The 12,000-nt window shown below is 47.6% G+C and overlaps 1 protein-coding gene across 1 annotated transcript in view; it reads left to right on the forward strand.

The window, feature by feature from the left end:
• SNTB1 (syntrophin beta 1) overlaps positions 1–12,000 on the forward strand; it is a 273,624-nt gene that overhangs the window by 247,934 nt on the left and 13,690 nt on the right. The window contains exon 5 of the mRNA XM_075549317.1: positions 8,143–8,339. Within this exon, the coding sequence (XP_075405432.1) occupies positions 8,143–8,339 (197 nt within the window). The remainder of the gene's footprint in view (positions 1–8,142; positions 8,340–12,000) is intronic.

The raw sequence follows: 12,000 nt of genomic DNA on the forward strand, positions 1-12,000 counted from the left end.
GGCGTCTCAGGCAAAGACCTGACCACAATCATGCCTTTCCTGCCACCTCGCTCAGCCTCCCTCGTAGAAGCCACCTCTTGGGGTGTTTGAAGTGACTGAAAGACACTTTCTCTTTTCTTTTTATCTCGAGGAACCAGTAACCAACTCCTGTTGAGTCCATTCTAACTCATGGCTACCCTTGACGTGCTTCAGAGTCAAACTTTGCTCCCTCGAGTCCTCAATGGCTGATTGTTGACAAGTAGAGCTGACGAAGCTTTTCTTCTGGAGACTCTGGGTGATTTGAACCATGAGCATTGAGCTGTCAGAGATCTTTAGTAACCAAGGACATATTGATTTGCAGTACATCAAGCTGATAATAGGACTCAAAACCAAACTCACTGCCATTGAGGCTATCCAACTCAGAGTGACCCCGTAGTACAGGCTACAACTGCCCCCTGTGGATTCCGAGATTGTAAATCTTTACTGAAATAGAAAGCCTCCCCTTTCTCTCAAGGAAGAGCTGGTAGTTTCGAACTGCGGACCTTGCGGTTAGCAATCCAACACATAATCCAGGCCCCTGTGATGATAATAGCTGTGACCAAAGACCCTCTGCTAAATGCCGACCTACTCAGTGTTCACACGTTTCCTTACGTTACCCTCGCAAGTGCCAGGAGGCAGGCCTTCTGTAATTCCCGATTTGCAGTTGAGAAAAAGAGGCATGGAGAGCTTAAGAAACTTGTCAGTGTCACGTAAGTGGTAAATGACAGAGCTATGATTTTGACCCGGGCATCTGACTCTTGCTGATGCTGCATTCTCGTGGCCCCACTCGCTAATATTATGTGATCCCATTTATATTTTTCACTTATTTGCAGTCCAGCCCTAGCTAATAGGAGATGAAAATCTTGCTTGGGGTTGTGCATTGCCTGCAGTCCTGTGAGTGAGGGTCTGATGTGTTTCGACCCATGGGCCAAAGCACATCCTTCAGCCACTCAGGTCATTTCAGAAACAATTGGGGAATTGGGTGTGATTGCTGCTTGAAGGTCTGCTCCTGGTGCCAGTGTCTTTCTGGCTGGGCACCAAAGTCGTCTTCTCTTGGGAGGCAGCCTTGTCTTGGTTACTGTGTTTAGTCCTTGCCAAAAATAAGAGACAGCTGGTCATATTTTTCAGGATACACAAATAGCTAAAAATGTAAAATAATTGGAAGATAAATAATAGCTATTTCAGATTCCCCCAGAGTTGGTGGCTCAAGAGAAGTTTGGGGGAAGAATTTGGGGGAAGAATATACAAACATGTTCATGGTGACAGGAGAAGCCTCGGGCAAGCACATTCTGTCCTTAACCCTACTTTTCAGATGTCCCAAACACTGACTTTTTCCATCTCAGTGCCCACTCCATGTGGACTTGTCACTGGTGCTCAGCATCAGGTGACTGTAATGAGTTCCTGAGTGTCACCTGCAAATGAAGAGCCCTTAGGGGACCTTTTCACTGGCTCCAAATTTCAAAGCACTTCAAAATAGGTCAGGTGTGGGTGTGGTGAGTGGGGGGGGTGGGAGGGGGGTAGACAGATACATTCATGTGTGGATTTTTCACTGCAAAAATGGAACTGCTATTCTTAAAAATGTTTTTTAGTGTGCGTCCATGTTTTGCTCAACACCAAGCATGTCCCCGCCTTCCCCGTCAACCTTGACACATGGGCAGCAAGAGTGGGCTAGACGTGTTGGCTATCAGCTCTGGACTACTGGGATCATTCCACAGCATAGCCCTCGTGGGTCCTGGTCTACTTAACTCAGAGCACAGGTATCGGATTCTTCATCTCTTAACAACTTATGGACTATCCATCCATTTGCATCAGACATGTCTGTGAGTCATGAGTGAAGGTGCTCAGTGAGTCATTGCTTGTATTTCCAGCATTCAATAAATCTAGTTAAAAAATGTATCCAATATTATTTTCTGGCATTGGTAATATGCCATTGCAAATTCATCCCGAGCTCAACCTCACAGAGCATTGACAAAGCCACGTAGTCCACTATTTCTCTCTCAGTCGTCATAGCCGCCAATCTGATCCCCATTGTGGCGCATGTACGGACAAGAAGAGGAAAGCTCTTGGCCACAGCCAGTGAGTGGTCTCGTGCCATCTGTGCAGGGCTGTGATTTCTAAAACAACCAAGTCCCTGTTTGGCCTCCTTCTCATCCCGTTTTCTCTCTCTGTGCACTAGCACACCTGCTGAGAAGTGGGCAGGTCTTTCTTTTCCCGGTGATGGCGTCCCCTGCTTTCTCATCCCCGTTTTCTCTTTCTGTGCTAGAACTGCTTTTCTTGGTGGTCTAGACCCGCCTCTGGGGAAAGGAGCTTCCTAAAGCAGGGCTTGCCTCCAATAAGGAGGAATTATTCTCCACACAGTGCCGCATCCTGACTCCCTCCTGTGCTTGTCATGGTGGGAAACTGACTCTCATGTTCTTCCAGGTTTCCCAGGGCCTGCCAGAGCTTGTGCTGAACCTGGAGGACGAGACTGTGGAAATGAGGAAAGGGAGAGAATTTCTCCTCCTAAACAGAATCCCCTCAGGTCTTGGGGAGCCACGTCTTCTCTGCTCACTCTCTGCCTAGTCTTGAGTCTGGCATAGACTAGGGGCTCAGTAAATATCGGGTGGGTTCATCATCTGGTGAATGGTCAACTCTTCAGTAATTCAATGAATAAATTAGTGACTGTTCACGTTCAAATTGGAAACAGGGAAGAAGGAACTTTATCTGATTGGTTCAAGCTCCTCAAAGGCTCCTGAGCACCCTGTGTCCACAGGACTCCTGTTGCTTCAGTTCGAGGCTCTCAGCATCGCTCCTGTCTTACTTGCTGGCTAGAAGGGGATAATGGGCCACCGGCGTAGATTCACCCCCCACGGATCAGTTGACTTCATTCTGAGAAGACTGTTCCACAGCCGTAGCCTGCAGGTCTTAGGAGCAAAGTATGGACAATTCAGTCACATGGACCCAGACATAAATAGGTGGGCATCAAGAAGCACATCTAGCTTATCAATACTGAATTGTCCCAGGGCAACAGAAGCCCTGCTTCAAAAGAGCCAAGTGAAAGATTTAGATATATACTTTTCTTCTCACTTCCGCAGAGTATTATAAAAAGATTTCCAGGGTCTGGTAGCACTTCATTGACAGACTATACCCCCATAAGCCTAAGGTACCATCTGCCGGTGTTTACTTATTTTAATGTGGACACTCGAAATCCTTTTGTTACCAGGACTCCCACGCGTTCTAAGTTGCCTCTGAGTCAGCTCCAACCCCTGGTAGCTTTATGTATAACAGAATGCAACGGGTGCCCGGGCCTAAACCGTCTCCATGATCCTTGACAGGTGTGAGCACCTTCCAAAGGTGGGGCTCATCTTCTAACCCGACGGCAGGGCGGGGCAGCAGATAATTGGTTGCGATCTTTATGTTTCCACTGAGTGTTTTTCAGGTGTAGATTTCCAAGGCTTTCTTCCTAGTCGCTCTTAGTGTGGAAGCTCCACGGAAGCCCATCCCCATAGGTTGCCCTACTGGTATCTGAAACCTTCCTGGCACCACAGCAACCTGCACGTCATCACAGTACGACACACTGACACACGGGTGGTGGAAGGCACACGCGGAGTAGTGGAGGACAATGGGTCTTATCTCAGAGTTTCCAGATAGCCCTGTACGTTTCATGAAACCAATACTGACATCTACGAAAGAACACATAAATCAGGGCGCCTGCTAATTCTGAGATAGCAAATCGAATTGTTTTTTCATATAAATACGAGATGTTTCACACCTGGTTAGTTGAGAAATCAATTTTTCCCCCTTTTCTTTCCTCTTTCAGTCAATGAGCACTTAGTGAGGAAACTTAACAAAATACAGAGAGAGGACTTTCTCCCGAGGTGCTTGTCTTTGTCGCCATCACTGCCTGTGGCTCTCGGGTTTTCCCAGCCAGTCCTCTCGGCGTGCAGGGCGCTGGTCAGCTTCATTCACGGCTCCCACATCCCAGGCTGCTTTGTTAGTCACCCGTTCTCCATGCTCTGAACTGCCAAAGGAGCATTTCCTATCCAATTGCATTTCCTGGTCATTTTTAGTTTGAATGATGTAGTCTCTCCGAAGAAAGGGGGAAAGCAGAAGGCAGTCCACACACAACGGGCCCACAGCGCTCTCCTTGCCTCTTCAGCACACTCATGCTGCCTCCCGGGTGGCAGCGGCGCTGTCGTCGGCAGCGGTGTTTAAGGGACCAAAGTAAGAACACCGGGGTGGCCACCAAATGCACGGCCACCGAGTTGATTCTGACTCCCGGCCACTCTAGATGACAGAGTAGAAGTGGCCCTTAGCGTTTCTGAGACTGCAGCTGTGTATGCGAGTAGAAAGCAGCATCTTTGTCCTGTGGAGCAGCAGGTGGTTGCCCTGGGTTAGCAGCCCAGCCAGACCGCAGGGCCCCTGCAGAGAGTGCAGAGAGTGGAAGTTCATTGAATCAACACCAGGATTCACTCTCCCTTTATTGTAGATCTGCCCCAAATAGCAGTTGCCGTGGAGTTGAGTGCACTCTGTGGGAGTGGAACTGGGCTCTGTGGGGCTGCCAAGGGGTATTGTTTGAGGGGGAATTAGATCACCAGGCCCTCCGTGCCCCTGCCCCAAAGCGCCTCCGCACGGATTTGAGTCTCCAGCCTTTTACTCAGCGTGGACTGCCTCGCTCGCTCTTTGGACTGCCCTTAAGCAGACACCTAAGTCACTGCCATCCCGGGTATTCTGACTCACAGCCACCCTGCATGGCACTTCGGAAAGTACAGAGTTTAACGGAAACAGACCGCCTCGTCGTTCTCCCCAGGAGCAGCTGGTGGCTTTGAACCCCCAACCTTGTGGTTAACAGCCCAAAGCCTGAGCCCCAGTGACACCACGGTTCTTTGGGGCACTGTTCAAGGACTGAAAAGCGAAGAGGTCTGCAAACCCATCTTTCGTGCGTTAGCGGTCGGGATCCCCACCCCACTACAGAAACAGCGTTCCATCCTGTTTAACGACCCAAGTCCTTTGAAAGAGCAATTGTATTTTTAAAATGAGAAAACCCAGGGGAGAGGGACAGGATGCAGTTGGATGGAGGACAACCATGCCGTGTTTTATGCTACGTCTGGGAGATAGGGGATTCCGTACCACTCTCACGAGGCCATTGGTTCTCACCATGAACGGTTGGGCTCAGTCTCTCTGTGTGTGTGTGTGTGTGTGTGTGTGTGTGTGTGTAGGGGGGGGGGGGCAAGCAGACATTTCCCTTCAGACCTTTCTAGACTCTTCTCTCAACAAGAGTCATGGCACTTCTCTTCCTTTCCAGAATTTTACAAGCAAAACATTTTCCCTTCTTTTCATTTTTGAACTGGGTGAAGATTGATGGAGCGGATTCCTTTTCCATTCAATAATTCATTGAATAATAGAACATTGTGTTTCATCTTACTGATTGGAATCCCATTCATGTTACATCACTTAACCCATTTCCTCTCTGTTTCCTGTTTCCATTCCTCCGGCTTGCCTAACCCTTCTGAGCGTGGCTTTTGGGTAAAAGCTGCCCTGGTGATCTCAAATGGTTGATTATTCTCAGGCGTGTGCGCCTCTCTACTGCTGTTGTTCCCCTTCGCTTGCTGTCAGGTGCCATCAAGTCGGTTCTGACCCATGGCAAACTCTGGACAACAGAACAGAGTGCAACCACTGCCCAGTGCTGTGCCAGTCTCACAGCTGTTCTTATGATTGGGTCCGTTGATGCAGCCACTGTGTCAGCCCATCTTGTTGAAGGCCCTCCTCCTTTTTTTAGCTGCCCCTGTACTTCACCAATCATGGTTCCCTGCTCCAGGGATTGGTCTCTCCTGACAACATGTCCAAAGTCTCGCCATCTGGGCAAACTAAGAATTGGGAAGAGAATATGCGGCCAAATTCTCTATGCTCATAATTAAGAGTCTGGAAGGTCAACTGTGGTGGGAGAAGGTCTGTCTTCACATTTGTGAGTTAGAGATGACTCCCAGTCACATTCTCTGACTAAAAATCATCCCCACACTATCCCCCCTCCCCATCATGGTGGTACTTTAAGGATGTTCTTACAAGCACATGGCTGCTCACTCTGCACTGAAAGCTATCTATCTCTAAGAACAAACAAGTGCTATTGTTCTCCCCACTCAAAGGGCAGTTGACTCCGCTCTGCTTGCCCCTTATACTGGTCATGGCTCACTCCCCACTGAGCTCAGGGGCATCTAAGGTTAAGACACTGCCCACCTTGTTATGTGTGGTTAACAGAGCCTGCATGCCCTGAGACTACATAAACCTGCTGGAGAATATATTCCCTCTTTCTCGTTCCTGACTTCTGGAGAGGTGAGCACCCTGCACGCTTTGTCTGTCTCTTTATTTTCCCTCAATTTCACAGCTGCTGCTCAGGACCCTGTGGGTCATGAGGCTGGACCTCATAGCCATCCTTGCGTGTAAGGAGCATTCTGTCCATACTTCTTCCAAGACATGTCTGTGTGTTCTTTTGGCAGTTCATGGTAGTTTCACTATTCTTTGCCAGCACCATAATTCAAACGCATTGATTCGTCTTTGGTCTTCTTAATTCAGGGTCCAACTTTCATATGCCTATTAGGTGACTGGAAATACCATAGCTTGGGTTGGGCAGACCTCAGTCCTCAAAGCAACCTCCTTGCTTTTCAACATACTAAGGGGGTCTAGTGCAGCAGAGTACCCAATGTGTGGAGTCCTTTGATCTTTCGGTTCTCTTCATAGACGTGTCTCTTGTCTGCTGAAAATTGAGCCACAGGGTTGAGTTTATCTCCAGACCTGAAGGGAGTCTAAGACTCACCGTCCCGGGAGTCCACCAGTGTCTATCCAATCATTAAAGTTGTGTTTGCGATTTTAAGTTTAAATAACGGATTTTGCAGCTACGCTTTTCGTCAGGTGGCCCTTGAAAACCAGCATCCACTGCACTCCAACCCTGTAAGGTAAAGGAGCCACTTGCAAGTTCCCCAACAAGCTTGTCGCTGGAGACTCAACAGGCTGGATGATAGGTTTTGTTCCACGATTAGCGGTGGCTTACAATATCACATTTAGAAGAGAAAATAAGCTTCTCTTTATTCCCTTTGTGTCACTTTTTAATCTAGCGGCGCTGAGCCTTTTGCGTAATCCCTCTCTCAACCCACCATGCGGAGCGGCACCTGGCACTTCTCTGAGAAAGGCTACTGTGTTTCTTTCTGTGGTAAAAGATAAGACTGTAAATGCAAACATCCCAGAGAGAAGTAACATTAGCGAAATTATACATCTGCAACCCTGCAGATTAGTGATAGGAGAGTCTCTCTCAAAGGTAAGTTGGGATGGTGGGGAGCTGGCAAGATAGGCAAGGATCTGATAGGGCCAGTGTGTGCCCAGTCAGCTCAGAAGCGACACTCGCACCACTTTGAGTCCCGTTTTGTGAAGCCTGCCCTTTTCAGGAACTCTTTACTATGGGAGTCACATTTTATGCTGAGAATAGGGTGTTTCAGGCAGTGTGAACTTTGTGTATGCTTAAAAATGACTCTAGAAAAGCCCTTAATTCTCCCATAAAGTGCTGGCCACTGCCATTTTGCAAAATGTCCAATTCCCCAGTCCTCTCTCATGCTTTAATCCAGATTGATGTTGCTTGTGTTGAGTCTCCATTAGTTGGCTTGCATTTGGGGGCTGTGTGCATGAAAAACACACACTTAAAAGTGCCTTCGACGCAGCCAGGTGGTCCAGCGACAAGAGACACAGGGGAACTAAGTCTATCCAGGAAATAATCGATGCCCAGTATCACACTCACCCTGGGACCACTCTGTTCAGGGATGAATGGGGGAGGATTTTAATGCATGCTTAAAATTGTTCTCTCTCATGTACTGATTTCTTCTTCATTATCTTTCTGGCTATGTGAGAATAATTGAATTTGCATAAGCTACAGTCGTATTGTTGAGCTCCTCTGAGCTTTCGACCAGATGCACAGTTCTTGGGCACAGTCTGACTCATCCCCAGGGAAGAGCTGGGCAGGGGACTTGGCAGGAAACCATTGGTTCTGAAAAACGAGAGCACATGATCCTGTCTAGCTGAAGGTGGTATGCCAGGTGGATAAAAGCACCCCCATTTTGATGGTTATGTTTGTTTTTTTCTCACTCTCTCCTTCAATTCCAGGCTGGTCCATTCAGGTCCTGGAAAGGGGTCACCCCAGGCGGGTGTGGATCTGTCCTTTGCAACCCGAACTGGTACCAGGCAAGGGATTGAAACACACCTCTTCAGGGCAGAGATCAGCAGGGACCTGTCCCATTGGACCAGGAGCATAGTTCAGGGTTGCCACCACGCTGCTGAAGTCATCACTGAAATTAGCACTGGTGAGTACCCGATGCCATCTACTTACGGTAAGGAAGCGCCCTCTCCATCATCCCAGCCTCGAAGGAGTTCCCAGGACTGGTCTTTGGGGTTCTTTGTAAATTCCCACGGTCAACTTTGTAGATTCTCCTAAATCTAAAGCAGTGTGCATATTATTAACATGAGGTTTAAGTTTTGAGTGTCTTATCCCATTTTGACTGCAGGAAAGACGGTAGCATGGATAGTCACACAGCATTATCCCACGTACAATGAGGTGCCTTCCTGGGGGGGTGGTCTCGGCGGCATGTACAGGTGGAGTTCTTGGTATAAGGGACAAGAACAGATTCGGGGCATTTTGTCACCTACTGAGTCTTTCGGAGAGATATTACATAGTTCCCAGAATTGAACGGAAGCCTGAAGACCTACATGTGGAAAAGGGCAGGAAACAGATGCATCTGGGCAGGGATATGGAGTAAAGGCTGTGAAGGGAGCCCCGCTGTGGAGTGACCGGAGCAGTAGAAGCAGGACAGAAGGATGGCCATGTGTGTGGGGGCCACGTTCATGTAGATCTATCAGGAAGTGTTAGCGAGTGGTAGAAATAGAATGTGTAAAACCCCCAGGAACAGTAGTGGGAGTAGCGATATCATGAGGGAAGGGGAATGGTGTGAGGGGAGAACCCATCACCAGGTTGGCTATAGAGCCACCACCCTCCCAAGGGGGACAAGTAACAGAAATGTGGGTGAGGGAGACAGTGGACTATGTATGATATGAAATAACAACAATCATATATAATTGATAAGGATTCATGAAGGGGGGAGGGCAGGGATGGGAGAGCAGGGGCTAAAGAGGAGCTGATTCCAAGGGCTCAAGTCGAAAGAACATGTTTTGGAAATGTTGATGGCAACATATGTACAAGTGTGCTTCATACAGTTGAATGGTGGACAGCTTTAAGATTTGTAAGAGCCCACCAAGAAAATGATTCACATAAACCAACCAACCAAAAAATACATAAATAAATGGAATATCTATGAAGGAGGGAAAACGACTATTCATTGAGCACCTGCTATATGCCAGGCATTTTACATAGCGTGGTCTAGGGATGAAAAAGCTTGGCTGCTGAAGCCAAACATTGGCCCTTCGAAGCCAGCAGCCACGCCACGAGAGAAAGGTGTGGCAGTCTGATCTGTAAAGATATAGAGTGTCACCCCAGAGCCCACTCCCTACTATGGGGAATGGTGACTTAAAAGCGTCAATGGTGATCTGTGAAGCGGCCATTGGTACCTCCTCCTCCAGAGCCATGCGGCGTCAGAAAACCACACGCGGGCAGTCAGTTCATCTAAAGGACTCCTGCACCCGGCCTGCCAGCCTCGGAGACCAGAAGGTTGTCCAGTGAGCACTGTTGGCCACGCTAGAGAGGGTGGTGAGCCTAGGTCCTAGAGAGAGTAAGAGGAAAAGGTGGACACAAACTCAGAATAACTTCTCAAGGGAGGTCTACTGCTCAGAGAGGGGCCGGTCCTTGATTATCATTTAACCCCTAAGCCACCCTCCTGGCTCAACATGCAGCCACACTGTAGAGGGGCCTGTAAGTGAACGAGACACCAGGAAGGTTCAAAAATTGTCTACAACAACCAGCTGCCTGAGAGCAAGGGCGACATTTGCCGCTGGCCAGCAATGAAGATGCTCAGAAAGCAAGAGGAGGTTAGAAGGAAGCACCTGGAATGGTCAATCCAGGGAAGCAGTGGGCAGAGAGCACCTTACACTGTGGTGTGGGGATGGCCGTCAATGTCATGAATGAGAACGTGTGAGGATCGGTGGATGGAACACCAATGTGGTCGGTCAACGTTCACTCAAATCACAATAAAACGCGAAAACCAAGACGCAAAAAGAAAGCTGACAGCAGTGGAAATCCCATGGAGCCGGTCTACTCTGTTCTCTTGAGTGACGCTAATAGAGGACAGTGTGCTGTTGTTACAGCATGTCTCTCGGTGCTTTTCAGATGGTGCATAATAACTCTTTTGTGGATCCTGAGATCACAGAAATGAAGAATGACCAAAATTTGAAAAGTAAAATGAAACCGAACAGAAATAATTAGCCTAAATGTGGCTTTGTGGGAATTGCGATCGTGTGTGTGTGCGCTGCATGCCCTGTGCCGCCATCTGAAGTGACTATCTTAGCATGGCTCATCTTCAAAACAGTTTGAATAAAAATTTCATATAAACTTGATCTTGCAAATTAGGGAGCACATTCTTATGGCCAAACAACTCTCCAAAGGTCACGCAATTGATAAATGGCAGTGTTGACTGTAGGGGATATTGGAAAGTCTGTTCTCTGTCCACCACAGGATCTATGGAGACCTGGGATTTCCCACTGTTAGTCCAGTGATCTGGCAAACAACTGTCCTGTCCAGGACTCTGTACATGCAATTTTCACATCACTCCCCAACACAGACAGAAGGGAGAGGAGATGATAGATAATAAATCTAGCAATACCAGGATAGATGGATATAATTTTTTAAATGAGAAAAGGTGGGATTAAGGAAAATAAGATATAGTAAAAGTAACATAAATCTACAATCATTATAAGGCCTTGTATGTTCACTGAAACAGACTCCATATTTAGCCGTAGTAGCATTGTAGATTATGCATTGGGCTGTTAACCATGTGGCCAGCAGTTCAAAACCACCAGCCACTCCTCAAGAGAAAGTTGAGGCTTTCAATTCCCATAACGAATTAGTCTCAGAAAACCACATGGGCAGTTCTACTCTGTGCTATCAGGTTGCTATGAGTCAGAATCCACTCTATGTCAGTGAGTGATTTCTAAAATATATTCAGCCCATGTTTTCCACTGGCCAACACAATACACAGTGACTTGTGCATGTAATGCAGTTGTTACTAGTTCTGTGGCCTATCACAAACTTTGCTCAGGTCTTCGGTTGACATTCATAAAGAGGGCATTCTGTGCGTAAGCCCTGGGTGCTAACCAAAACGTTGGCAATGTGAGCCCACCAGCGGTTTCATTGCAGTCTGCCTCTGCCAAGGTTACTGCCTCGGATTATGGGCCAATTCTGCTCTGTCCTAGAAGGTCATTCTGAGTCACAATTAACTGGACATCAACAGGCTGTGACGTAATACTTCGTATGCTCAACAGTTTTCTAGAAAACACAACTTTGGGTTTCTTAGAACTGTTTCTTAGGATCGTTTCTGCCCTCGTGCTTCGTGTCTGTCCTTCCGTTCTCTCTGTCGCTGAGGACGCAGTTCCAGGTGGAAATCAAGCCGGCCTTCCAAGCCAAGGAGCACGTGATGGAGGTCAAGCAGATCCAAAGATCATGCAATTGATCGACGGGGCTGGAACTCAAATTCCAGCTCCTCTATTTCGTGTTCTCTGTATGATGTGAGCAAATTAGCTAATCTCTTTAAGCCTTCTCGCCATTCATTATGTGCAGAAGGTGATGGGGGAAGGGGAGCAGGTATTAGTCCCCATGTCATTGGGTTGTTTATCAGAATTAAGAAAAATAATCCATGTAAAACACCTAGCGCAGAGGCTGGTGCACAGAAGGAACTCCATGAATGTTGTAAGTCATAGTTGTTTTTAATCATCATTTTCAGGTGTGTATTACCCAGGAGGGTGGTCTCTGGTCACATGTGGGTATTGAAATTAAAATTAAATCAAAATACCAGTTCCTCA

This window comes from Tenrec ecaudatus, chromosome 5 (assembly GCF_050624435.1).
Source record: "Tenrec ecaudatus isolate mTenEca1 chromosome 5, mTenEca1.hap1, whole genome shotgun sequence".
Lineage (NCBI taxonomy): Eukaryota > Metazoa > Chordata > Mammalia > Afrosoricida > Tenrecidae > Tenrec > Tenrec ecaudatus.